The following is a 27976-nucleotide window of genomic DNA, read 5'->3' as shown; positions in this document are numbered from 1 at the left end:
ATTAACATGAAAAAAACACATTCTTGGACCCTCCCTTTTTCTCAGCCCTCACTGGATGGATCCATCTGAAACTTTCCAGACAGCTGCTGACCTGAACGTCAAATATTTTGGGAAACTTTTGTAAAGATTTGTCAACTGGTGCCAAAGATATAGGAAAGTAAAAAAAACAAAAAACAAAAAAAAAAACACTGTTTCTATAGAAACTAGGTCTGAATTTTAACTACCTAGTGGCGACCACCACTAGGTTTTATATATATATATATATATATATATATATATATATATATATATATATATATATATATATATATATATATATATATATATATATGATAAACAAAGGCTTAAGTGGTTTAACCTCAAAAGACCATTGAAATTCACCAGTTATAGTTCTCTCTAGTAACTATAACTTGTGCCCTAAGATAACTATAACTAGCACCCCTGCCATGCACAGTCTTGTCTTCAATTATGTCATTTCAAATGTTGCAGTGACGTTATCAATGATGTTATGGAACAGGTCACAAGTGATGTAGTAAGTGGGGTAATTAGCTGCAGCCAGGCCCTGTGTCCAACCCCCCATTGTTGAGCACGACAAAAGGCAATGCATTGTGTGGGACTGGCAGGGGCCAGGACCTGCAGCCACCCCAGCCCCACCTTACCCCATCTCGCAAACACTGGTAGCCAACCAACGAAAACAGATTGGCTTTATTTTGTATTTTTATATAAATCTTTTTATTCAAGTTTCTGATATTTTCAAGCTAAACTCATAAGACACAGCAAGAGATAGCTATGGATGCAGCCCTGATTGCATTTGGCCCAGCCTGACCATGTATGGTCATCCAGTATATATAAGCTTGATAACAACAAATATAAAATGCATATGATTCGGGAAAGCATGACTGTAAAAAAGGTTTTTTTGTGACTCTGGCCATCAGACCGTGTGATAATGTGAAGAGACAGTCAGACCATAGTGGTCCCTTAATGAATAATTGTATATGACATTACGACTGACGCACAAAGATTTGTCATTTTTGTAAAACACAGAGCTTCAGTTGGTACAACAACAATTATAACAGATGTATCTGGACCCTGCAGCTCTAGCTTCCTGCATTTCCCATCCCCCTGTATCCCATCCCATTCGGCTCTTCTCGGTCAGGCACACCAGCACACCGACAATGAGGCCAGGGCAGGTCTGACCCACCTGGGACACGGCAGGGAGAGAGGCCCTACATAAGCGTCTAAGGCGGGGCACGAGGTGTCCATACAGACCCCCGCAACCTCCTTGTTCTACCTACCGGACCGGGGGCTCGCCATCAGTCTCATCTATCAGCACCCTAAGCTTAGACAGCGGGACATTCCAGCCAGATGCCACTGGGTATTTGCACAATCCTATGTAGTCTTCTAGGCGCAGCGCCACCCCCGTTCTGCCTGTGCCCACACTAGGAAAGATTGTACCCATGCTATGAGTGAGGGGGGTTCTGTTGCTTTCCACCTTTTGGTAATAAGGTGCTTACCTGTCAGAAGGCCTAAGTACAGCAACCTTGAAGTCGCCTTGTACAACTTAGCTCTAGGGAATAGACCCAGTATGCGTGCTTCCCAGGTTTGCAGTGCTGGGTGCGCTGTGCAAGTGAAGAGGCAGGTCACTACGTCCTGCCAGTAAGTATGTATAGAGGGAAAGGACTACAACATATGTAAGAGATCTGCTGCAACCAGCGGGCACCTGGGGCAGGCCACATCAGTGCGGTGGAAGTACCTGTTAATTTTGGGAGGGGTGAGATAAGCCCTATGGCAGTATATAAACTGAATCAGGTGGGAGCTCGCATTAAGCGGGTTGCAGGTAGGGCTCTCTAGTGCCACCTCCCATTCTTTGACCGTAAAAGGTTGGGCAAGATCACCTTCCCAGTTGGCGTGCAGGGCAGCAGGTGTGGTGTGAGCGTACAACAAGTTAGCTAGCCAGTGCACCAAGTCCCTGCCCTGACCCATAGCCTGCAGGTACTATATCGTTAGGTGGGTTGGCAGTTCTGTCAATATGCTCCTAGGTGTTCCCAGTAAGGTCAATGCTGGCACGTAAGGAGTCATCGCATGTGTGAGATTAATACTCAGACAGTAGCAATGGTGTGCCATGCCTCGGAGCAAGGGCTCTGGTGCCCTGGCGCGCGCAATCAGGTGGAATAAGTAAGACACATTAGCTAGTGTCCATGGTGGCAGCGTAGTCTCTGTAGCCCATAACTGCAGGCCCAAGAGCCACCTAGCTACCCACTGCAATTGAGAGGCTAGGTAATATTGCTTCAGAATCCCCATCACCAGGCCGCCCTGATCCAGAGGCGCGTAAAGTTTTGCTGGTGCTACTCAACAGTAACCTGTGTTCCAGATAAATTCCCTGATCCTGGGTTCAAATTACCTGAAGAACTTGGCTGGGGCGTATATGGGCCAGCAGTAGAACGCAAAGTTAGAATTGGGGTCTTAGAGTGTTCTTGGCATATCAGCAAGGCTAATAACTGACCTGACTGCCGCAGCATGCTTATGAGCTGAGTGCACAACATAGTTGAGGTAATGCAACGTTTCCAGCAAGGACACGCGCTCCCTGCAGTGTGTCTCTCCACGAGTTTGCGCTGCCATGCAAGATCCTGCAACGCACGTGTCATGTTTTAAAAGCACTTCCTCCACTTGTGCTAAGTCGCTTTCAATCGATCTGTGTATCTTCCACTGTGCTCCCAGATATTGACCTTGCATGGTGACTTTACAGCCATCTCACTCCAGGATCCCGGATGAAGCCGTCTGGTCATTGCAATCAAACTATTCAGTGATGGTGTTGCTCAAAGACACCCAGAAGGAGATGTCCTCCAATGCCTCAGGCCTTAGGCGTCTGGTGGAGATGACAGGAGTAAAGGTGTCCCACGTCAGCTGCAAATACTGCGGATTGTGGTCGGAATGGGTATGGCCTAGGTAGTCCATGTGTAGCACTGTGGGTATCAGGTTGTCCATGCTAAGGATTCTGTCTAGTCGTATGTGCAGCTGATGCAGGGCAGAATAGAACGAGTATACCCGAACATGGTCATTTTTTTGGCACCAAATGTCAGTCAAATACTAGTGTTGGAGTCAATTACGCAGCGAGCGGACAGCGTGTATCGGGGGTACAGTGGGTAATGACGGGAAGGAGGAGTCAAGTCTCGGGTCAATGACACTGTTGAGGTCCTGTCCCACAAGCCACGGGAGACCACGCCAATGGGACAATACACCAGATAGCTTGTTAAAGAAGGGAGCCTGTTCTGTGTTTGGTGCATAAATAGACCCTAATAGAATTGCGCGGCCATCTAAGTGCCCGCATACAAATACATATCGGCCTTCAATTTTGACAACCTGCTCCTCACACACAAAGGGGATGCTCGGTCTAAACCATATGAGAGCACCTCTAACATGTGAGGAAAGGTGTGTTTGCAAATAGATCTCCGCGCCAGCGCCACTGCAGCCTAGTGACCTCTGGCAGTATGGGGTGCGTTTCATGCAAAAGCTTGATTTGAACAGAGTGCCTTTTGAGGTATGAGTATATAAAGTACCTGCGTGCTGGCATTTGTAGACCCTGCCACATTCCACGTGAGGATGTTAGTGGGAGCCATTGGTGGTTAGTCGGGGGTCAGTGTCGTATCCACTCGCGAGGCAGCCACAGGGCAGCCACATGGGTGCTTGTCTTTCTGATCCTGCAAATGGAGCAAACCTCTGTTCCCTGATCAACAGAGCACAGAGAGGTAGAAAGATCTCTACTACCACCCAGCAGGACTAATGCAACCTTCCTTACTTACGCTGTGGCAGGCAGAGATAGTATCCGGGTGGGTGGGGTCCCCTGGACACTGTTTCAGGATGGTCCAGGGGGATGAGGTCCCATCGGCCAAAATTGGCTCTAGGAAGGGGGCCACATGTATCCCTCCCCTTCTAAAAATGCATTGTACCCCAAGGGATGGGGTGTCTGGGGCCGAAGTCGTCATGGAGAGTGGTGCTCCATACTCCCACAAATTCTATAAAATAAACAATATGTAAAAAAAGGACCCAGGGGATGAGTGCCCTACTGCCTCGTGTCAAAATTTACTTGAAGAGGGGGCCCCACACACATCCCCCCTTCACTAATGTTAAACATTAAATGTGTGCTTAAATGTAGTTTGCCCTCCAGCCACCTCAGGAGTCATTTACAAAAAAACAACAACAAAAAAATACTGCTATTTTGTTTATTCCACAATCCGACTGGAGAACCGCAGGATTGCAGCATAACAAAAAGCTTTTTCTTTTTTTTTCTTTTCTTTTTTTTACTTTTAGCCCTGGCGGGTGGGAATGTTCCCTCTCACCCACTCTCCACAATGCACCACTCGTTAATACTGACACATGCTTGCACTAGAAATGTGAATCACAATGCAATACTGCAGGATTTATGTTGTACAATGCTGCAATGTTATCTTTTCTACTCTTTTGTTTACTCTACTCAACTGATATCAGAGCTACATCACAATGTTCATCATATTAAGATATTAGAATATGTAATATCTATAAAACTGGAAGTCATTTAATAGATTTCCAATTCACCAAATGTGTGAAGTATATATTTTAAAAGTCCTATGATATGACACTATGTATACTACATGTGTGATGCTATTCCCTTTAAGAAATCTAAACAAAAAGTATTAGGAGAAAATACAATTTAAGAAAACATTTGGTGGACACAAATTCTCAATTCATGTATTTTCATAAATAAGAAAACATGCATTTATTATTTGAATTGATATAATTACCATGTGCCCTGAGCAATGCCTCTGCAGTGAACAGTGGTGCCTGAAGCATGTCTGCCGTCTCCACTATAAGCATATCCTTCAGCCTCCGTAAGTCCTGAGGTCTTAATCCCTCATATGGCTTTAGGAAGAAAGGAAACATACAAACGTCAATTGTTTCCATCTATGAAAGATATTTGAATTAAAAAAACATATACAAGGCTACATCTGTTACTGAACTTAATACATAAACAGAGAGAAACAATTATCTGTCAGACATCTAAAATGTGACAAAAATTAAGTTATGAAGAATGATGCAAGAAAGTGTCACTTGAGCAACTGAAGTAAGGAATGTAAAGTTAATTTATGAATGTATGGCAAGAAGTGATATGGGACATGGAAGAAGGATAAATCCCACGATCTCCTGACTTCATGTGATAAATGTCCATGTATGAAAAAGATGGAGCTAAGAACATTTCTTTAATTGTGCACATCACAGGTAAAACATTATCATCCACAATCACACACATTAACCTAAGACAATCCCAATTTAATATATATATATTTTTTTTAAACAGGCCATTGCAAACATCCCCAATTCTTCTTCGCTATTACAGAGATCTTAGATGGGCCTTCTACTCTCACAGTTTCTCGAACAAGGTGCAGGATCATGCACAAAAAAACAGGTTTGAAACCATCAAGTGCTAACTATGACTAAGATAAAATACCCACATCCCTCCATCTGGCAGTAAACAAGAGCACTGAAAACTCTCAACTAAATATTCAATATAATTTTGCTTCAAATCGAGATCTATAGCCATATATATTGTAAGGAATCAACATCGAGACCACATCTCTTCTGACACTTGAAGTCAACCTGCAGGGTGCACATAATTCAATTTACCAAGGATGTAATACGAAATATATAAGACTTTATAGCATACCTTGTTCCTTTGTGTGTACATCTTCATACTTCACTCGTCATCATCTAGCTACAATCCAAAAAATAATTTCAAATGACACATATGTGCCCATTTAGCTGTGGAACTATAGGTCATGAGAAATGCTAGTGTGTGAAAGAGAATACACCCTTCGATCCCTGTACAATTGGCAAAAATCTTTCAAAATGGGTGCACTCTGTTTGTACTATTTCCAACTGGCATTGTATCAACCTGTGTTTCTCTTGCATATAATTTAGTCTCTCCTCGATTTCATTTGTTGAATACTCTTGGTCAGGCCCTTTAATATATCCAAAATTATTCTAAAGTCTCCCTTCCTTCAATTATAGAGGTATCCAAGATGTTTCACCAGACCAAACTCAGAGAAGTGAACAAAACTACAAGTCATAGGAAAGATAGTCAGTTCACAACAAAATGCTAATCTATCCTATGCAACCGATACTGTATTCTTATGACTGCTCAAATAGGACTTAACTAGTTTCCTAAATCCACAGGGGCACAGGAGTACTGGCCAGTGTTTTAAGATTTAGCATCACAAAAGGAGATGTCACGGTGCAGTTGGCTCTGGCTCTTCAATAATTGTTAAAAAATAAATTTTTAAAAAAAGCACTCAGTAGCATTCTGAGCAACTAGTAGAAAACACACCAAGAGTGTTGAAGAAGCATAAATACGTTTGAAAGCCATGAAAACATAAATAATAATTTATCAACATGCAGCCACATCTTTAAAAAAAAAAGACATGGGAGGTTTCTTATGGGAAACAATGGCCATGCACAGTAAAGTCTATACACACAACTGTAGTAAGAAGCCTGGCATTTATGAGTGCCAGTTATACATCCAAACATACACAGCTTTAAATATCAAACTACCATGAGAACAGTATTCACCTCTCTCTTATCTAAAGCAGCATACTCTGCTTCTATGTCATCAGCTTCAGGATCCCGTGAAAAGACCATCTGGGATTCCAAATTCAGTGCCAAATCTTTGTGATGCTGCTTTTCTGCACAGTCGCAAGGAGTGTCCTTATTCTCATTCTCAGCAAACAAGTTTCCACCGTGTTTTATTAACAGCTGAATAGAAAAGGAAAAAAATAAAATCATTATTGGAGCAAATTTAACAAAGCTTAAGAAAAAGATTAATCATGGTACAAAGAAGAATTAATTAGCATGGGGAGTACCACAGCGAAATACATTTTCATTTCAAAGAGGGGGAAGAGGGGTGGTCAATCATTCGCATCATTAATTTCATATCATTACTCACTCACTTGTCCCCAAATCTGTTGAAATTTAGCAGTTGACCCATGCAGCTTGGGATATCTGACGTTCAAGTTCATATCCTTGTGTACTTTCCCTCCACCATTTCTTGTACGTGGGGGCAGTCTCTGATTTTCATTTTGCTTTGCAATCATAAGCCTAGCAACTGTCAATACATAAAACACCAAGCCTTTAGTTCTAACTTTTTAGGAGTGAGTGTGACCCTTGACAGTCGTATTCATGTTATCTGTGATATTAAGGTCCAGATTTGATTAAGTCTAGGGCAGCTATTAAACATACGTTTTTGGTCAGTCCCCTCAGTGAAACAAGGTGGGGACCGATAAGGAGTTTTATACCAGCTGCAAAGTTTAAGTGGAGTAATATAGAAATCAAATAAAGTACGATAAACTTGGCCTTGTATTCTGGTAGCCTTAATGATTTTACAGAAACGGGCAAGGCTGCTAAACAACTCTTACTCTGTAGTTATTTCCCCTAAGATGGCTGCCCATTTACTCGCCCATAGCGCTAGGTCATCTTTGTGATGTTGCATTAAACAAGAGTATCTGTCAAAAATGGAGGACTTATTGGAGCTGAAAATCATTTTGGCAAACTCATATTGAGCCAATGGAAGAAAGGTCTTATTTGCAAGCACCTAAAATATTAATTGCAATGCAAGGAAAATTCCATCTGTATATCTAAGAATGATTTTAACCCCTGGCTGTCAAATAAATTCCATAAATAGGTAATCCTGGCTTGAAGTTCCAAAATATTGGGATGTAAAACATTCTGGTAAATTGGGACTGTCTAAAAGGATAGTGTACATTAAATTCGAGATTTTCCGAAATGTTTTAATATAGAGCCAAATTTAATTCAGATGTCCAACAATCTTCAGACTAACATTCTTTAAAAAATATTTCATTATTAAACCTTTCCATCCCTGCTCCCTAGGTTTCTATTCATAGATATCGGATAAAGCCAGTTGCCCAGGCTATAATCATATAATATCTTAATAAAATTCCTCATGCTTGCCCAATGTATAATTGCGAGTCAGGAGGGACCCACCCACCTCTTGTAATAGGGAGTTTTAGGAATCCAATAGCTATGCTTTCTTTCCTGCCTAAGTGAATTAGTAAACTGTTGCATTAAGCTGTTTGAAATATTTGTTGGGGATATACAGCAGCAGAGCGTGGAAGTAGTATAGAATTTTGGATACGATATTAATTAATTTCAACCAGACTAATTTGCTCACCTAGCAAAATTGGGAGATGCATCCATTTAGCTAGTAGCCCTTTAATCTGCTGTAATAAGGAAACATAATTCCATTCAAAGCAGTGCCCTAATGTGGGTGCAATAGTAATGCCCAAGTATCTGGTCTTGGCAGTTACCTGTGAATCTCAGCAGGTAGCCCCACCAGCTAAATGAGTTTGAGTTTTGTGAGAGTTGAGATTGCAGCCAGAAATCATATTGAATTTAAGAGCTTCTAGCTCAATAGTATAAACGGACTACAATAAGTCTACTATTTTCTAAATGGTCTACAAAGCCTCCCCCTGACCAAAAGGATCCATTGTATGAAACTGGCTTTGTATATACTATACCATAATGAGGGAGAATGTGCAGGTGTTCCCCAGAGACTAAACTAAATAATAGTAATGCTCTCCTGCTGGAGGTTGCTGGACCATCTGTCGGATTCCCCAAGGCAAGGGGGCTGTGGATCTCCTTGGGTATCAGGAATCTTTGTCGGATCCAGTCGCGGTCAGTGGGAACTCTGGTTTCCGGCTGCAGGTGTCATCGTGTAGGCCAGGAGGGGTCAAACCAGGGTGCTCTCGAAGTTGGAATTGCCTGGGGACCTTCTCTGGATCAGTGTGCCACCTGGACTCGGGGTGCAGAGTGGGATGGACTTGCTGAACCGGGTCCGTGATCCTCTGGAGTTCTTGGTCCTGTGCTGGGCAGGCAGTCCTCTGGGGGTTTGTAGAGGGCGCTGGTCCTGCAGGATGCATCACATTCTTCCAGCAGCGGTCTTTGAAGCTGCGGGCAGACCAAGGGCTGGGGCCAAGTCAATTGTCGCCTGGAGTCTTCACTGCTGTGGTCGGCTTAGCAGTACTTCTTCTTTCTTCATTTTGAGGTCGCCAGGAATCTGGCCATGTTCAAAGGTGCCCTTAAATACCAGAGTTATGGGTGTTAAAGGGGGTCAGAGGGCAGTAGCCAATGGCTACCAGCCCTGAGGGTGGCTACACCCTTCCTATGCTCACTCCCTTTGGGGAGAGGGGCACATTCCTACCCCTACTGGTCTGTGTGCTCCAAACCAAGGTGGAGGATTCTGCAGGGAGGGTGTCACTTCAGCTCTGGACACCTTAGGGGTGGTCTTTCTGGAGTGGTCACTCCTCCCTGTTTTACCTAATTTTCCCACCAGACTTGCCGACAAAAGTAGGGCTTCGTTCAGGGGATGGTCATCTCCACTAGCTGGAGTGCGCTGGGGCACTGTAACAGGAGGCCTGAGCCTTTAAGGCTCACTGCCAAATGTTGCAGTTCCTGCAGGGGGGAGGTGTGAAGCACCTTCACCCAGAGCAGGCTTTGTTTCAGACTCCAGAGAACACAAAAGATCTCACACCATGGGGTCAGAAACTAGTCTTTTAGTGCAGGCTGGCACGGACTGGTCAGCCTAACATCAAAGGGTTGGATAAAATACAGGGGGAATCTCTAAGATGCCCTCTGGGTGGATTGTACAATAAATCCAACACTGGCATCATATTGTGCTGAGAAGTTTGATACCAAACTTCGCAGCCTTCAGTGAAGCTATCATGGAGCTGTGGAGTTCGTAACAACAAACTCCCAGCCCATGTACTTAATATGGCCACAGTGCACTTACAATGTCTAAGAACAGACTTAGACACTGTAGGGGCATATTGCTCATGCAGCTATGCCCTCAACTGTGGTATAGTGCACCCTGCCTTAGGACTGAAAGGCCTGCTAGAGGGGTGATTTACCTATGCCACAGGCAGTGATTGGTGGGCATGGCACCCTGAGAGGGATGCCTTTTTCTCCACATCAGCGCACACACACTGCAATGGCAATGTGCATGTGCTTGGTGAGGGGTCCCTTAGGGTGGCATGAAACATGCTGCAGACCTTAGGGACCCTTTCTGGTCACAGAGCCCTTAGTACCACTGGAACATTTCACAAGGGACTTAGCTGTGTGCCAGGAGAGTGCCAACTGTGGAAAGAATGGTACAATTTAGGGAAATAACACTGGTGCTGGGGCCTAGTTAGCATGATCCACGCACACACTCAGTCAAGTTGGGATCAATATGAGGCAAAATGGGGGAGGGGGGCTAACCATGCCAAAAGGGGCACTTCCTACACCCATCAGCCAGCAGGGTCTGCCTTATAGTTCATCATTTTAAATACATTATTGAAAATGATTATAGGAACTCATCTCTCCCTCTGCAGATTTGTAGTACTAACTATGTCATACATACTTGCCATATTGTAGCCTTTATCACATCTAGTAATTTTATAAATCGCAGCCTCAGATTTCATAAAATAAGTTTCCCATTGAGCCAGAATATCTGGCTTCTGCCACTGTGCTTCACAAAAACTCTTGCTTTTTCTCACCTTTCTTAATACAATTAATATTCCATTACAGAAATGTAACCATACCATCATCTATTGAATATCCACATAGCTTCACTTACTTCAAATACACCCTTTTTCTTATTGTGTCCCTGATAACACTGTATCCCTAATTCTCCCTTACCCACTTACTGTCTTCCCTCTCCTGGTCTTCAACAATACCTTGGCTCGGCGCTACCAAGCAGCAGAAAGACCCATAGCTCTTTAGATGTCAATCTTAAGATCTCTGCAGTATTAAGATTGAATCTTTCTTTCCTCAACACAAATTTCTCAGAAGAAAAGAGAAAAGAATAAAAAGACAAAAGGCAAATGTTCACATTCTTGTCATATTTGTTACCCTAGTTAATGTATCTTCTTCAGGAACTGCCTGGCACTCTCAGTGTCCAAAAAATAGTGACAGATCCTTGACAGTTAATCTTAAGCAATGATCCGTTTATGAGAGATATTTAGATAGGTGAAGCTTTGAACCTAGGAATGAGTAACTTCATTTGTCGCAGATGGGAAGCAGTGTTCCAGGCTGAGTCCTGAAAAATAGAAAAGGAAAACCTGTCTTGTGTTGTGAATCTCCTACATTGGCAAGCAATCAATAGAACCTTCTTCTTTATAGTAAAGTCTTGAAAGTAAGCAATGATGGTATGTAGCTTGCTCTATGGTCTTCAAGTCCCTGGTAGCAATCTGTGTGTTTGTACAATAGAGAATGAAAGAGAAGTTCCATGGTTGGCCTCCCTAGGATTGCAGAGAACATACTTGGAAATAAGCCTGGCAACACAGTCAATAATAATTGCACCTGCTCCATCAGTATTATCAGGACCTTCCGGTATCCCAACAATTTGAAGGCTTGATCTGCGAGAGAGGTTTTACAAATCCTCACATTTATGTGATAGATTTTTGATTTGGAGATTTAATGTTTCTTATTTTTCCTCGGTGTGCAGAGAAAGCAGTCTCCAAGCCTGAGATTGTGGCGTCAATAATTTTACTACTCTTCACAAACCCAGACAGCTGTTCCCCAATTGAAAGCACCTTCTGTGCTAGGTTTTCAAATTTGTCAGACTGGGTTATTTGATTAGCCCTGATCTGGAGAATTTCTTTCAGGATGGTTTTAAAAACGGACTCCTGAGAGGAGCTGATGGAGTCCGCTCTTGAAATGTATGTGGCTTCTAAAAGCATATCCTGATGAACAAGGAGATCTTTAATTACTCCAGCCACGCCCCCTCACCCCCAGGATCTTTTTGAAAGGATCTAAAATGTAATATCTATTTATTTGTCAGTTATCAGGGAATGAAGATTGCAGAGAACATGTAGCACATCTGTTGATGTGTCCAAATCCGAGCTCTTCTTCCTTTTGTTATGTGTCAGTACACTTAATTCCTGTGCTTTGGCCTAGGCAAGTATGTTCTGGGCTCTTTGTGTTATCAGATTTAGTAATCTCATCTCATCAGGAGGTAATTCGATGAGTTTGCTCCCTATGCTGGGAAGGCCGCGCCTAGTCATCAGTTAGGGGGCGAGTGGCTTTATTAAAACCTCTCAGCTTTAAATCAAGTGAGATTAGTTATAGGCAGGGCCATTTGAAATATGCGGCAGCAAGAAAAGGCAAATTATGCAGCATAATGCAGCACATTTTGTAATTGTATTATTTCATTACTTCATTATTTTTTTACTTAGGAACACTGTATGGGCATTGGTTGCATCTCATTAGTACCAGTTTAACTCCCAACTATAGCAATAAGCAACAGAAAGGTGACCAGTGCAGCTTTTTTAAAGGGCCTTCTACTGCACAGCAACGCGTGTTGCTGCATTTTTTATAATTTTTTATCCATTTGTGCTAGAAACAAAATGATTGTTCTTTTTTTGTTAAAATCTGCAGATGAGGGATTGTGTGGCAAATGCGACAAATCTATAATTATGCGAAAACTGTCATGCCTGCACAATCGCATAATTCCATTTGCCCTGGTTATATTGAAGAGGGTTGAGGTTGATGTCTCTTAGGTCCCGCTTCCAATTCACTCTCACTAATATTTTGACTCTGCGGGAACTCAAGGGCATTAGATGAGCAAGTGCCAGGGTTGGCGGAGATCTGCACTAGTGGTGAAATTTGAAGCTTCCCCTACAATCTCTGCAATTGTTTCTCCTCTAGTATACTGGTGGTTTCAGAGCATCTGATTTCAGAGCTAGTCGATGATCTCACTTGTTTTCCAGCACTTTCTGACTGCTCCTCCAGAGAGGACTCCTCTTGATTAGGGTTATCTTGAGGGCTGTCACTTAACAGAAGTATCAAATTAGTGCTGGTTACTGTTGGGGTTGGAGGAGTCATCGTAGAAGGCATCTGGGACAATTCAGACATCTTGTTATCTGATGCTATTGAAGTGGGAGTGACAAGATGAGTTGAGCAGCGTGGGGTACTTATGGTAAAAGCCTTCTCTAGAATGAAGCTTACTATGAAGACCTCAAGGGGCTTGTGGCTTAGCTCCTTAGCTTTCTGTAGCTGTTCACCTTGCTGCCAGGGCTTGTGAAATTACCCTCTCTATTTGAAGTTTTGGTAGTGGATGACTTTAATTTTGTCATGCCGCCCTCTCCCTTTCCCGTTACCCAGTCTTCCAGGTCTTTGGGTCTCCATTTTGTATGACTGAGATTCCCTACAATTGCTGCTTTTAATTTTTGCTCCAACCATTAGATTTCTCCCGGTCACCACTCCCGGGCAGTAAAATCCTTTTTCTTTCTTCTTTGCCTTTCCCCTGCCTCCTCTGTGCTGCCTTCTATGAGTCTTAGAGAATATATTATTAAAGATACAAGGTTACTTGTTAGCTAGCTGCATTGTTCATTAAGTCACTAAAGCTGTCTCTTGCAGTTAGTTGTACTGTACTGAAGAAAGCAGAGAGTAATACCAGTAATATTTGCTGCTCAGATAAAATAGTAGCAATGCAAGGCCCGGGATTTGTCGGGCCCATCAAGTCAAGTACAGGCAATTATACTCAGGGCAGTAAGAGCGGTCAGTCAGTGGGTCTAGGAGTGAGTCCTCTCTCCCTCCATTTCCTGCCATGCAGCCGCAGCTTGCTCAGGATTCTTTAAAGAATTCTCCAAAGTTCAGCAGGGTTCAACAAAAACTGTCACCCTCACTCAGCCCCATCTTCCCAGATGCATTTCCTGTGAGCCTTCTGACGTCACCTCATACAACCCATGCAGCTCTGTCAGTCAGTATTGCGGTGCTCGCTCTGCATCCTTCCCACTCTTCCATCGATTTCTGTGGTAAGAGGAGCAGCTGCTGCATTGATGGCCAGTGCACTTTGGAGCCCGCCCCAAAGGCTGGCTTGGTGCCGTGCTCCCGAATCAGCACAATCGGCCACAAGCATCCAGGGCTTTGACCCTTTGCACCGACATCTCATCAGCCCTATATGGCTCACCGGGCTAGATTTTTAGCTGTAATTCCAAGCTCGGCATCTTCAAAGTACAGGGTATGTTGTTTGGGGGATGAATATTCACTCGCCAGCTCATGAAAGGAAGGTATCATTCTGAGGAGCTATTTGTCTGGCTTGGGAGGAGTAGCCTCCCAGAACCACTGATTTGCTTTGAAGGGCACATTTGGTGCCCTCCGTGCATAAACCAGTCCATACCAGTTCAGGGACCACCCCCCCCCGTCCCTGCTCTGGCGAAAAACTGGACAATGGAAAGGGCAGCAGCCACTCCCCTGTACATCCCCTTCCCAGGGGTGGTGCCCAGAGCTCTTCTGGAGCGGCCCTGTGTTCGGTCATTCCTATTTCTAAGGTTGGCAGGGAACTCTGAGAGCATCTGAGTGGCCAGGCCAGGCAGGTGACATCAGAGCCGGCTCCTAATAGGCGCTTACCCGGTTAGGTGACCAATCCCCTTTCAGGGCTATTTAGGGTCTTTCTCTTGGGTGGGTCCTCAGATTCGGCTGCAAGATTCCAGCAGGACCCCACAGCTATCTCCATTTTGACTTCTGGCCACTGGAACCGCTAATTGGCCCTCCAGGAACCGACAAACGCTGCTACAACGAAGAAGACTCTTCTGCAACTTTGTTTCCACATCTCCTGCCACCTTTGCAACACTTCCCCAGCCGTGCATCTTCAGAAGACTGCAACTCTTTAGCCCACTCAAGAAGAAGGAATCTCCCTTGGAGTGGGCGCACTCCCCTGCAACTGCAGGCACCTATAACAAGAGACGACTGGCGCATGAATCTCCCCCTCATCTTGAGCTGCGTGGATCCTGCATCACATGTGGTGGTCTGGAGTCGTCCTCCTGATCCTCTCTGCCAGCTGTCCAACTTTGGTGGAAGTAGGCCTTTACCTTCCCACGCAGGATAGTACCCCTGTGCACTGCATCTCTTGCAGCTGCCAAGGCTTGTTTGCATTTCCTCTAAGGAATCTTCAGGCGACGTGTAGCTCCTGCCCCCAGCACTCCATTCTGCAAAGCACAGCCTCCTGCATGGTTTTCCTGCGGTGTGAGATCCTCTTTTGTAGTGCTGTGCGGGCTTCTTCTGTGACTCCTGTGTGCTGCCTCTGCTACTGTGGACTTTCTGCGATGCTGAGGGTCCCCTGTGACTCTTCCCCCTCCTGGGCCTTGCTGGTCCCTGGCAGCACCACTTTTCCACTAACCGCAAGTTTGCCATTGCCAAGGCTTGTTGGTGGAATTACTGCACCGACACCCGTCTGCAATCTTCCTTCCAGCGTGGGACATCATCTCCATCCATCAGGAACCCTTCTCCGGCTCCAGGACTGCAGTGCTGACCTGCTCTTCATCACCGTCGACCAACTCATGCAACTACAGCTGGGTGGGTAGTAGCTCCTACTCCTCCTGGACTCCACTGTGACTCTTGGACTTGGTCCCCTCTATCCACAGGTCTTCCCCCCGGTCACTACTGCTTATTGCTATTTGCACTGTTTTCTGACCTTTTCTATGCCTATTTCTGATTGCTAGTGTATATAATTAGTGTATTACTTACCTCCTATTGGAGGGTTGCCCTTCTAGTAACTTGTGGTATTGTGTTCCCAAAATAACGTATCTTTATTTTTGTGCAACTGAGTGTTTTCTTTCATGTGTTTAAGTGTGGTCTGACTACAGTGGTATTGCATGAGCTTTACGTGTCACCTAGATAAGCCTTGGCTGCCCATCCACAGCTACCTCTAGAGAACCTGGCTTCTAGACACTGCCTACACTTCACCAAGAGGGCATACATGGACCTGGTATAAGGTGCAAGTACCTTGGGTACCCACCACATATCAGGCAAGCTTCCTACACTAACTGTATGGCACCAAAGTGACAAGTGAATTTTTTTGACGTGACAAGTAGATTTACGGAGCATCCCAGCCCATAGACAAGTAGGTACTTTATAAAATTCGACACCTCGGATTCATTGAAAGGACTGGGACTCTTTGGGGCAAAACCAGAGAGGAACAGCTAGTGGCGATGGACAGATGTTCATTCACAGATTTTGCAATCTACAGGGCAAGAGGGTGCCCATGAAAACATACGAAATGGGGCCAATGACTGTACTAATTTCAAATTTCAGTAACAAGAGACAATTGGTAACATAGATCAAGGCCTATTTTTAATAACATTGTAGCCACATTCTTCATACAAAACGGTGTAACTTGCTGATGTCTGAATGTTTAAAACATCAACAAATAACCATATTAAAAAAAAGTTTATTTCTCCAGGCCACCTCAAAGTTCTCCTACATCACCTTCTCATGCATCTTACAAAGAAGGAAAAGAGTCCAGGGAATGAATAATCAAGGACCTATACATCCAAAAGAACATTTTCACCTCCATGTCGTGCATCGAGTCTGGCCTACCGTAGATAAACATAAGCAATCTCTTCTGCCTCCCTCTGATATGGGAAGATGGTGTGTCACAGCTGAAAGCAGCCGGGGAATTGTAACTTATGCAGATCAAATTATTTTACAACTCAGAGAAAGACTGAACCTGGAACTGAGAAAGTATATCTTTAAGATAGGAAACACATTCCCATTGGGAAGATCCCTGAGGGAGGTAACCTGGACGAAGCTTGTTCACAACCAAAGAGGAGTCTTCCCAATCAACTTGCCATCCCATCAATTTGTATATACGGAACAGTGCTAAAAACTGTTTTAGTAGCTGGAGGGATGCTGGTTTTCAGGCGTCATATACACGGTCATACACAGTGCAAAGTAAGCAATCACCCATTTCCCACCTCTCACGCAAATAGACAATATCCTGGCAGGGACAAAAAAAAAGCCTAAAAAAAACCATAGTCACTGACCACTAAAAGATGGGAAGAACGATATTAAGATAGAACACGTGTCATGCCAAGCCTCATCATATGGGGACCAGCAATGTTTAGTAACTGAAACCAACACTGACCTATCGGTCCACAGAAAGATCCAGAGAAACCCTGTTAGTTTCTGAAAGGAGGCGAAAGGAACCGAATATATGTCTGCAAAACATATAGCAGTTTCAGGAAGGAGACCAGTTTAGATTGCATGTATTGTTAAGGGGCTTTATTTTGTGTTGGCTCCCTTTAGGTGTCAACAGGAAGCTGGTTACAATCTGGAAGGGTATGTGAGTGTGTCCTGTAATGCTGTTCAACTGCTGTACCTGCTCAGTGCAAGAGATAAGCTTGGACAACTGCTGCTGATGCTGTTTAACTTTTGTTAGAGAGAAACATACAATTAATTTACTTATTTTGTGCGACCCACAACATTATTCTTTTAAAGCTCCCTTACAGCACTATCTATGGTGTTCAACATGGATATTAACTTTCCATACCACCTCTAAAATCCACCAGTTGCCACTGCTGGACATCTTCTGGGCAAGATTTAAACCTTGATGACATATAAATGTACACAGAGTGCAATAATTTATCAAGTGGACGCTTCTCTCTATTACTTTGTGGGGGCATTATTATCTTGTGATATCCTAACCGACAAGTGGGCAGTGTTGATATGCAGTAAGCTCATGTTTGGCTTTGATGATGATTATTAGTTATCTAAGGGGCCCAGGTAAGATTGGCTGGGGTCACTGGTGAGGAGACTGACAGCAGATTGTGAAAGGAAAGGAAAATGTTACTTTCCCTGTAAGCATCTCTTTGTTGCATGCTGTCCATACTCTTGCCATCTAGTGTTTGGCTTAGACATGTGCAAATTGTTTATTTTCGAAAAAGTCTTTTGAATAATAGATATGCACATGGGCACTGATTCCATTGTTAGATTGTTTTTACGCATGGTAGATGTAGAAGGAAAGGAGTGTAATAAATAAGACGTCTTTGCAAGAATAAAGATAGCCAAGCATTTGCAATGCAATAGGTCTCGCATTTACTTGAGTTGGAGCTACTGGCATTATAATTGTATAACTGGACTTTTTTTGCCACATTAATTGCTCAACCCAGCCGCATATCTTGGTTCTTTCTGCCACATAATTCCAGCGGCCCTGCATATAACTAAAGGGCTAGTAGGCGTACTGGTATATTCTTTTAATCCCTAGGGTGCCCAGGACGAGCTGGTCTCGCCCCAAGGATTAGACCAGCTCGTCCTGCTATGGGTCTCCGGGGGGAGCGCTAGCGCTCCCCCAGATGGCCAAGCACCCCCCTCCCCTGGGCAGAGATGGAAGGGGAATTGCTTCCCATTCCACCCCCCCCCCCCATTAGCCCCTCCGTGGCGTCTGATGACGTCTTCCGAAGGAGATCGCCCAGGGGGCAGAAACCTCTACACACCATGGATATATATATATATATATTATTTACTTTATGTTTTTATGTATGGAGAGCGACCCCTTAGGCAAGGGTCGCTCCCCTGGGGGGGCAAATTGTATTTAGGCCATTTCGGCCTATTTTTGTTAGGCCAATCTGCCCCCAAAGGGGGCAGAAACCTCTAGACACCATGGATTGGTGTGTGTGTGTATGTGTGTGTTTTGTTTGGGGGGCATCCCCTTGGGCAAGGGTCGCTCCTCATGGGGGCACATTACTGTTGCCCATAACTGCCCCACTTGGGGGCAGATTGGCCTATTTGGGAAAGGCCCTTCTGCCCCCAAGGGGGGTAGAAAGCCCACCAGAGACCAGGGAAGATTTTTTTTTCAAAATGAGAGGTTGGGGGTGTGGCCATACCCCCACCCCCAAATAGATGGGGCCAACGTTGTTCTGCCCAACAGTGGGCAGATTGGGCAATTACCCCCGATCCGCACCCTGGGGGGGACAGAAAGTCTACTAGATGCCAGGGATTTAAAAAAAAAAAAAAAAGAAAATAGTGGGGTGGTGGTTACCAACCAGTATGGGCCTGGTTATGCCCCCACCCAAACTGAAGGGGCTAACAGTCTTTCAGCTCTCCCCCATACACTAAAATCCCTTGGCAAGCAAGAGGACATTCGATTATTGTTGGTTTTTGCTTTACATTTGGGCCATGAGAGCTTGGTAACTCTCAAAATCGTCCCACTTGGACTGGTGAGAGCTGCTCTTTTTTTTTTACTTTGGGACGCTGCCAGCGCTGATAGCAGGTCTGGTAAAGGAGAAGGAGGAGACTGTGATGGACGTTGAGACAACAGAGGTGGACTGGTTGCCTTGTTGTGTCTCTTCTGAGTCTTCAGTGCCAGCTGAGGTGGTATGTCGGAATAGAGTCTCTAGGCTTTGGTGGGAGCCAAGAGAGGATTTGACTCATCTGTAGGTGAATGCGGATTTGCTTTTGTCTAGTGTCTAATTCCTCCTGCAGCTGCTGGAGGATGGGCTGCTCCTTGTCTTCTGAGTTGAAGGAATATGTACCAAGTGTTTCAGCTCCAAGAGAGCTTCTCCACCATCAGCGTTGTGGACTTCGGGTCCAAAGCATTTTTTGACATTGGTGCAGAGTGCTTTGGGACTGACAAGGTTTTCGACGTCACGCAGAGTAGGCGCAGCATCATTATTTGCTTCATCGCCTCTCGTGCAGGGTCCCAAGCATACTGTTGGTGCCGACCAGGTCACTGAGGCAGTGGTAAATTCGAAGCCTGGTGTCTGGCTTCAGGGCTTGAAGCTCGACCCCCTGGAGGGTGGTGCTCGGCACCTGTTCGGTGCCAGGGTGGAAGGTGAGTGAGGGAGACTGTACTTGCGGCAGCCTCCAATCTTTGTCCCGGAGGGGGCAATGGTTCGTCAACCTATGCATTGGAACTCCAATCCTAGTATGAGTAGACTTGAGCGTTCTTGGCAGAAGCTACTGGCTGGTAGAAGGGGGCCACCTTCGATGCCTTGTTCGACAAAGATCTGTCACCACTATGTCTGTGCGTCATAGATGCAAGGAAAAAAAAAACAATCTAAACACAGAGTTGAAACCCATGTGTATTTCCACTAATCGAAGGAGTCACACTACCCCATGACTCAAAAGACTTCTCGAAGAAAAACAAGTTGCACACATCCAAGCCGACACTAGATAGCAAGAGTACGAACAGCATTTTTATTTACATCCACACATGCTACAAACATACAGTTACCTGATTTACAGAATATCTCACACACAATAGAAAAGGTATTATAAGCTTATGTTTTGTAGCCTTTCTTGTTAATTACTCCCAGATGCAAATGTTAGTGGGTTGAGTTCTACTTTGTCTCAACCTCTAATTCTGGGATTTCTAAATAGATGTCCTAAATCTTGCCTTACTTAGGGGCTTTAATCACAACTATTTGAGTGCACAAAATCATTCCTGCACATTAAAATTGTGTGTCACATGTTGTAGGAAAAAAATATATATATATATTTAATTATTAAAAGATTTACTTATTTGTAATATATATCATATATATATATATATATATATATATATATATATATATATATATATATATATATATATACACACACACACACACACATATGTAGTTCAAACAATAAAAATTAGAAATATCTGAAGTGTGCATTAGCTTTCAACTAAAATCCTCCTGGACAAAATGACAATGTTGACAGTAATACATATGTAGATTTACTTTAGAAATGTATTACCTCAACACATGTTTTCATCCCTGAGGCAGAAGCATAGTGCAAAGGTGTGTTGTGTTTATTGTCAACTGCATCCACAGCAGCTCGTTCATATTCCCCCTGGTCAATTTTTGCACCTCTCCATTTCAGAATCATCTGCAAGCAATCAGCTCTGCGGAGGTTGTCTTCGGACAGTCGAAATGGGCGAGGGTGGATGGCACCTTCGGATATCATGATTTGGGGACCCATACACAGCAAGTGCATTGCCGTCTCATTGTGCACATTTCGTTTGTTTGGGTTTCCATCCTTCCCAAAAAGAAATGCCCTGCAAGCAGAAAATGTGAAATACATTCTTTTGATCATTCTTATTGACAACAGGTCTTTTGTACTTCACAGTTTGAATGTAAATACTTGATTTTGGTATGTATTCAAGCAAGGTTTGAGCAGAAATTGATGAATGTCAGTGACATATTTTCTATTTGCCCAACAGAATCAAGAAAGTGTTGAAAAGTTGTTTAGGTTACTTGATCAAAAATATGAATTGCAAATTATTTATTAGCAATTTCTTAGGCACAACATGGCATCTGCAAGATGATTCGTTAACTGTGCAGACTGCGTCTTTGTCTACACAGGTATTTACTTAAATAAAACCTTTTTGCTCATGAAGGGACTATTTGTTCCATAGACCCACAACTGCACTATGTGTCAACAAAACCATGAGTCATTTAGACATGCACTTCAGAAGCTATCAGATATTTAACCAAACTAAATCAGAATTACTGTTCTAATGTGAAAGTATTGTAAGGGATTTATCTTACAATGTGGATGCTGATATTCTCAAATAACAACATGAAAATAATCAATTTGTCATTATTTTACAGTTTTCATATAGAATAGTGCTTACCATTTAAATATCTCCTACACACTGCTGTGTGGTATTTTACACAGATTACGTATAGAAAAAGTGCCTGCCTATTACATATCCCCTCTGCACTGCTGGGTGGCTAACTGTACTGACTCCTATTTGCTGATTCAGCATTTTAACTATGGAAATTGCTTTTGTCAGGTCTTGCAACCTTTCACCAACAGCTCTATGAGTGTATTCAGTGGACCGCAAAAAAGTAAAACAACCCACCTCCAAAACAAGGCTCTAAATAAAGAATCACTCTTGATATAAAGAGCCGGCAGTACTCAATACACCAAACACATTCTTACAAAAAAAGTGATTTCCTTTTATTGACTTTTGTCATTTATTATGTTATATCCTTTTAATACAGATTAAGACCCCCTCAACAAGCAGCCTGTCATTCGAGTGGACTGAGGAACTAGGAAGCCACTCATATGTGTTGGCATGTAGTATGATCACCAATTACTGCAGTGATCCTGTGACAGAGTGCAGAAGAATGGGACCAGTGAAAGATGAATGAAGTATCCAAATATAGGAGCTGGCTGGCAGGAAACGGGTCCTGTTCAAGAATGGACATGGGTGCAAACCTACTGCATCTTAGGCACACTACAGCCATAATTAGGATAGAAAGAATACACTGTTAACAGACAAGTTATGTAGCGTAACATGAGAATAAATGCTACGACAGGGTGGTGCTGGGATCAGATGATACACTGACTATCGCGATCGGGAAAATGAGACAATATACTGACACTGACAATCCCTATAGGAAAATATTACTGATGCCCCTACAGCTGTGCACTGCAAACCTGTGAAGATGTTGTTAAAAAAGGGAAATGTTTATTGTTAATTAACAAAAAAGAACATATAATAAAGTACCACTATAATTAATGTTACACAGTGGCTACTCTTCCAAGAGCCAGTACTTTATGACACAATTACAATAAAATAAGCTGCCTCTGAAGTGTTTGAATAAATTATATATTGGAGGGCTTGGACAGATGCATTTGTAAATAAAACATATTTTGGTCTGTAAACAAGAGTAGTCTACAAACTGTAAGCACATGGAATACATTTTCTTGTTGTATGCCCATACATGCAACTCACCCAACAAGTCGAGTCATTCCATGTCTAGAAGCATAGTGTAATGGGGTATTGTGCTGATAGGGTTCCCCATAGGAAGCGTTTGGATCAAGGGTTTCTTTGAGCTGAGGACTGCTCTCATATATTTGATAGGCAAGGCTTTCATCTCCATTTATAAGTGCCTTGCGGAATTTTGTGGTTGCATTTCCCATCTTGCTATATCAATAACTGGTGCTGGCCTTTCAGTGTCTTTCTGGCTCAACCAGTACGCCACTTGCTGTGTTTAACAGCAGCATGTTTCACATCTGCAAAGAAGAACCAACATTAACAACAGTATACATAATGTTTGAAGAGCAATACACTGGAACAAACATAAGCTGGCAAGATTTTTAACTCCGACACTTGAACGTTTATCATGAATTTTAGCTATAAAACATGTTCAAAATGGTTTATTGCAGTGAAGTAGTTCTAGCTCCAGCACCTATATTACTTAGCTATTTTTATGGAAATATAATGTGCCACTAACCTAGATGTGCAACATTGGGGTACTTTCAATTAACTTTTCACACAGATCCAGGATTTTAAAAGTTGTCCAAGCCTCACCTGCTTTTCAGCCTCCATGCGTACAAGTGGCCTCCAGTCTTAAAAAAGACAGGCACTCAAATAATCTTTTTCACAGTTTCAAAGTTTTTTATAAGGGATCTACTCCTTTCATAATTCGAGCTATAGGAACGTAAAGCCCAGCAGATTTGTACAGGAGTAATTTCTCTTAACCCATTTGAATGAAATGATTGACTAAGGATAGGTTAGTTACAGCAAAGAAGGCCAATACTAATTTTTCAAAATGGGTGTCTGTTAATGCTGGCCACCCCCAATAATCTCTAGCCAACTTTAAAAAAAAAAAAAAAAAAAAAAAAGGAACATTTGCTAGGGTATCACACATTTTCAAATGTTATTTATACAAAATGCTCCCTGTTCAAATGCATACAAATTAACCTCCACCCAAATTAGAATAAATGATTTCTCTGATTCTGCATCATGTATTACTTTATATGGATATTATGAATGATCCAAATCCCACTACAAGGCAGTACGCACCATTTCACAGATAACCTCATTGAGGTTTCATGAACACAATCAATCATATAACCAGGAATTGCTAAAACGTTCATAAAGTGATATTAGTTTGTTAATTTAAGAATGTGAAATTGAGATAAAAAAATGCAGTGTGGGACGTACCATCACAATTACTTCACTAGGTACTACTAGCAAACCAAATGTTTAGCTAAAGTTAGTTTTTGTCAGAACTGAATCAACTCCGGTGTCAACATAGCTAGAGCACTCGTAAAAGCTGTTGGCAGTTTGCTCCTTTCTCCACCACCTCCCTGCTAAAGATACAGCACTAAGCCTCTCTAGCGGATCACAGGCTCTGTGATACCACAGAGAAGTATTATTTAAAATAAAAATCTCTACCATAAGGAAAAGCCTGCCTGCAACTGCCAAAGTACATGTTCTGTGTAACATGTTGTTGCTAGGCCCAAATTTTGCATACCTTCCCCTCTCAGTCATCTTCAGCCCCATCGTGTATGCCAAAGAACATGCTTTTCTGAGCACATGGAACCCATCACATCACCCTAATGACAGAGTCTCAAGTTGGCTTCCATCGGCTATTCCCAAACCGTTTCCAGAATTAACAACAAGCAACATTCCTCACCTAGGGTGACTCAATTGCTGGAATCATTCACACACTTAAGTGTATGAAATCCAGGAGACTACAAATATACAAAATAAAAACAGAAATCAACCACCTGGCCCACTAATGCCCCCTTGCCAAAGATCTTCACATGGCAACCATAATACCACCAATAGTGGGCAACCGCTCGAGCCAAATAACAAATCAAAATCCCTGGGGACTAACAAGGACACAAAGCTCGGTATAAAAGTACGTTTAACAGGTAATCAGAAGCTTCTTCTCAAAAATACAACACAAGCACATTGTGTCCAAAAAATACTCAATAGTCCTTATTTTACATCATCCTCATTTTCAGAAAACCATCAAGTGATGAGGTCATTGTATAATGATAACAATGGACCATTGTATAGCGTGTTACAAACAAATCTATTTGACATAATGCATAGATAGATATACATACACAGGAATGCGGCAGGGTGGTAGACATGGAAGAGCGCAATTTGACAGGATTCTCACCAAGTCAATTGACCCTCGTGAGTGCTAATGCTCATCTGCATGCAAAAATAACAGACACAGTCAAAGAAGGCGATGCTGAGTGATAATTTGGTCCCCCTTTTGATCTGTAACAAGACTATTAACATCCAAGATGGCAGTTATAGAACCCTAGAGAAGACCATAAAACGAAAGGTTCTTGTCTATGCTGCCTGTACAGGTGTAGGTTAAGTGCAGAGATCAATCCCCAGGTTATAAACAAATCTTTAAAAGGGGTCAGAATACAAGATGGTATGCAGCAGCACTAGAGCAAAGAGATGAGAGGGAAATGTCACCATTAAGTCATCGCAAAAAAAGACTACAAAGCAACATTCAAATATCAATAATCAATGATGGGGACATCCTCAGGAGGAAGAAATACAGACTTTATGCACTGCTGCGTGCCCATACCCCAAGGATGGAACAACCTGAGATGGATGCATGGTGAAGCATGCAAGATGAAGGACCAACACAGTTTGCAAGAGCTACTTTTGCTTTAGCAAGATAACAGAAACATGAATGTAGGTGTTCAGAAAGAGATGGCGAAGGTCCCTGACTGTGTCCTCTTGAGGGATCAAGTCAGAAATGAGAAGCCCCCCAGCAAGCTGGAATACCCTGAGAGATGGAAGACTAAGAGGCTCAGAAAGAGACTGAAGACTAAGATGCTCAGAAGATACTTCACAGGGCATACTGATTGACTGGGTGTCATGCTGAGCAGTCTACTTTGTAGGCAGAGATTGATCTCGGATCTGGAAATCTGTATAATAATGGGCTTTACTTTCAGAGGTGAGGGATCACATACTAATTTAACATTGGGTGACTCTTATAGCTGTACTCAGCAAGAGTTTTCTGGAGGGGGGGGTGGGGGTCTGCAACAACCTTTGGCCTACTTTTCCATCCATCCATCTTCACTTAGTTGCCCTATGCCTTTTTTAACAATCCTCTTCCAGACTGCCTCTCTCTCTTTTATTGCTTACTTCCCAGTAGAGTGTGGTGTACTCCTATTGCCTTAGGAAGGTGTAATACATATCTCCAGCCATAGTGGGAAGAGGTATACTTGGATCTTCCAACAAAATATCTCACCATACTTCCGTGGATAGCCGACCCAAAGGAGAGGACTACACACACAATGAGAGCATTCAGGTTGCAAAACCTTACCTTTGGTTTTTGCGCTTGATTCAAAGTGGTAAAATAGGGATTTTGAAAGTTATTTAATGACGGGAAGTCCCAACTTCATGAAAGATACAGATGTGGGCATTATGCCATTCTTGCCAATGCTGACTGAAGTGCCTGCAAATCCAAGAATAGCCTAGTGTAGTGGGTTTTAGTATGAATCTAAGGACTCCTATACTGTAATGTCCATAAAACAGAGTAAACAGGTGCTAGTATGTTGTAGATCACCCTGTCACTTAAGGTGAAAGATATCCAGCCTGACAAGCCAGAACAGACAGACTAATATTTAGAACTACCAGAGCACACTGAAACATGTGATAATATATATAACAACCAATGTAACGGGCTCCGTCACGGATAAACCAACAAAAGAGACACACGTTGTGACCAAACATTTTATGGATTGCATCCTATACCCATAAAGGAGAAGGTTAGCATCAGATATAAAAAGGTGCACCATATTTAGAAGATCATAATCCTGTAACATATCAAGTAAAATAAATCAGAGAACAGAGGTGAAAATCACCAACATGTGCTAACGAGGTGAACAAAATGCAAAGAGATCCCATGGAGGGGAGGATCAACATTCAAGAAACGTGAGCTATTGTAACCACACATGCAAATGATTGGTGAAATACAAAAGAGATTATGAGGAAAGTAGTGAAAAAGGAACATTATGAGAATGAACCATGGAAAAAAAAGGGTACCTGTTAAGTCTGATGTAACAAAAGAGTAACAAAGTCGTCAGGTCAGAAGATTATCAAATGGATTGCTATGAAAAAAACACTAAAAAGAAATGACCCATAGCCACAAAGATTCCATTACAAACTGTTTAAACGGTGGAGACACCACCCAAAAGGTATAAGTAGAAAAAAAATGCATAAATACTATTTTGTATGAATGAAGTGGAAATGTGTTGAGTCAAGTCCAAGTAGCGTTGCAAAAGGCAGAGTATTACACAGTAAGAAAAGCCATGATAAGCCTAAAATGAATATAATTCAGATGAGTCACAATATAACCAACGAGGACAGAATTGCATGATAAACAATTATATGGACTCATCTTGTGGAAGTAGCCAGAATATGTGTCAGATTTCTCTCATACTGAAAACGCAGAGTACGGCGTGCAGTTTAAAGCTGCAGTTCATCGTCGAGTAGAACCTAAGCGAGGACTACATCAAGGCTGGCACAGCTACTGAAAACTGCTGGAATATTATAACGGTCCGAATTACAGGAATGTTTGATCGACAACAGAACATGGGCAGTGGTAGTCGTCTGAGCAAAAACTTAAAGCCCCAGACATGGCTACATGAGTGGTGTCAAAGTATCAAGGAACTTAACTTAAAACCAGGGGGATGCTAAATATGGTATGTAATTCAAAAAAGTTAAGTCTTGGGAGAAATGCTAAAAAACACATCTATACAGCGGCCACATTAGGATAGACTTGATCGGTATGGTTTAAGATTTACCAAAACCGTGATAAAGGCAGGAACAAAATGTGTGGTATGAGGATAACGTGAAACGAACACAAAAAGTGAAATAATAGTAAAGATAAGAAAATCTTTAACAAACAAAGTAAACAGGCATTTTCAATGCAATGGGTCTCACATTTGTTCGAGTTAGAGCTATTAGCGTTGTAAAGCAAAACAAAACACAGCGTGATCGCGCTATGTAAAATGCAGCACAATTGCGCTGCATGGAAAATAAACAGATAAAGTAGTCCGGACTTCAGGCTGAAATCATCGAGCCTCGTATGTTTTTGGTACTTTACCGGTGCTGTGTAGGTGGGCTAAACACCGGAAAAGGCATGACGTATGCATGCCTTTCACAAATGAAAGCAAGAGGATTTTAAAAGGCAAGCCCACAAACCAATGTAAGTGACTGACGTGGCATGGGCGTGGTTTCAACCCCAAAGAGAGATTACAGAATGGACAGAGCACTTTGTGCTCACCCATAAAAACGGCAGACATGTTGTCATTAAAGAGTATGATAACTGAAAACTTCCCAATAGCGTTCATAGATCGTAGGAAAAGGGCTCATAAATAAACCACAATAAAATAGTTATTGGTGCCT

General features: G+C 42.8%; 1 protein-coding gene across 5 annotated transcripts in view; it reads right to left on the bottom strand.

The window, feature by feature from the left end:
• Positions 1-27976, bottom strand: part of ANKIB1 (ankyrin repeat and IBR domain containing 1) — a 379415-nt gene that overhangs the window by 334433 nt on the left and 17006 nt on the right. For all 5 annotated transcript variants that reach the window (XM_069211633.1, XM_069211632.1, XM_069211636.1 and 2 more), the window contains exons 2-5: positions 22532-22812; positions 20542-20842; positions 6601-6783; positions 4779-4896 (exon numbers count right to left, since the gene is read on the bottom strand). In XM_069211633.1, coding sequence (XP_069067734.1) covers positions 4779-4896; positions 6601-6783; positions 20542-20842; positions 22532-22719 — 790 coding nt within the window. In that variant the 5' untranslated portion in view covers positions 22720-22812. The remainder of the gene's footprint in view (positions 1-4778; positions 4897-6600; positions 6784-20541; positions 20843-22531; positions 22813-27976) is intronic.

This window comes from Pleurodeles waltl, chromosome 10 (genome assembly GCF_031143425.1).
Source record: "Pleurodeles waltl isolate 20211129_DDA chromosome 10, aPleWal1.hap1.20221129, whole genome shotgun sequence".
In the NCBI taxonomy this organism is placed as follows: domain Eukaryota; kingdom Metazoa; phylum Chordata; class Amphibia; order Caudata; family Salamandridae; genus Pleurodeles; species Pleurodeles waltl.
This window is presented reverse-complemented; position numbering and strand designations above follow the sequence as displayed.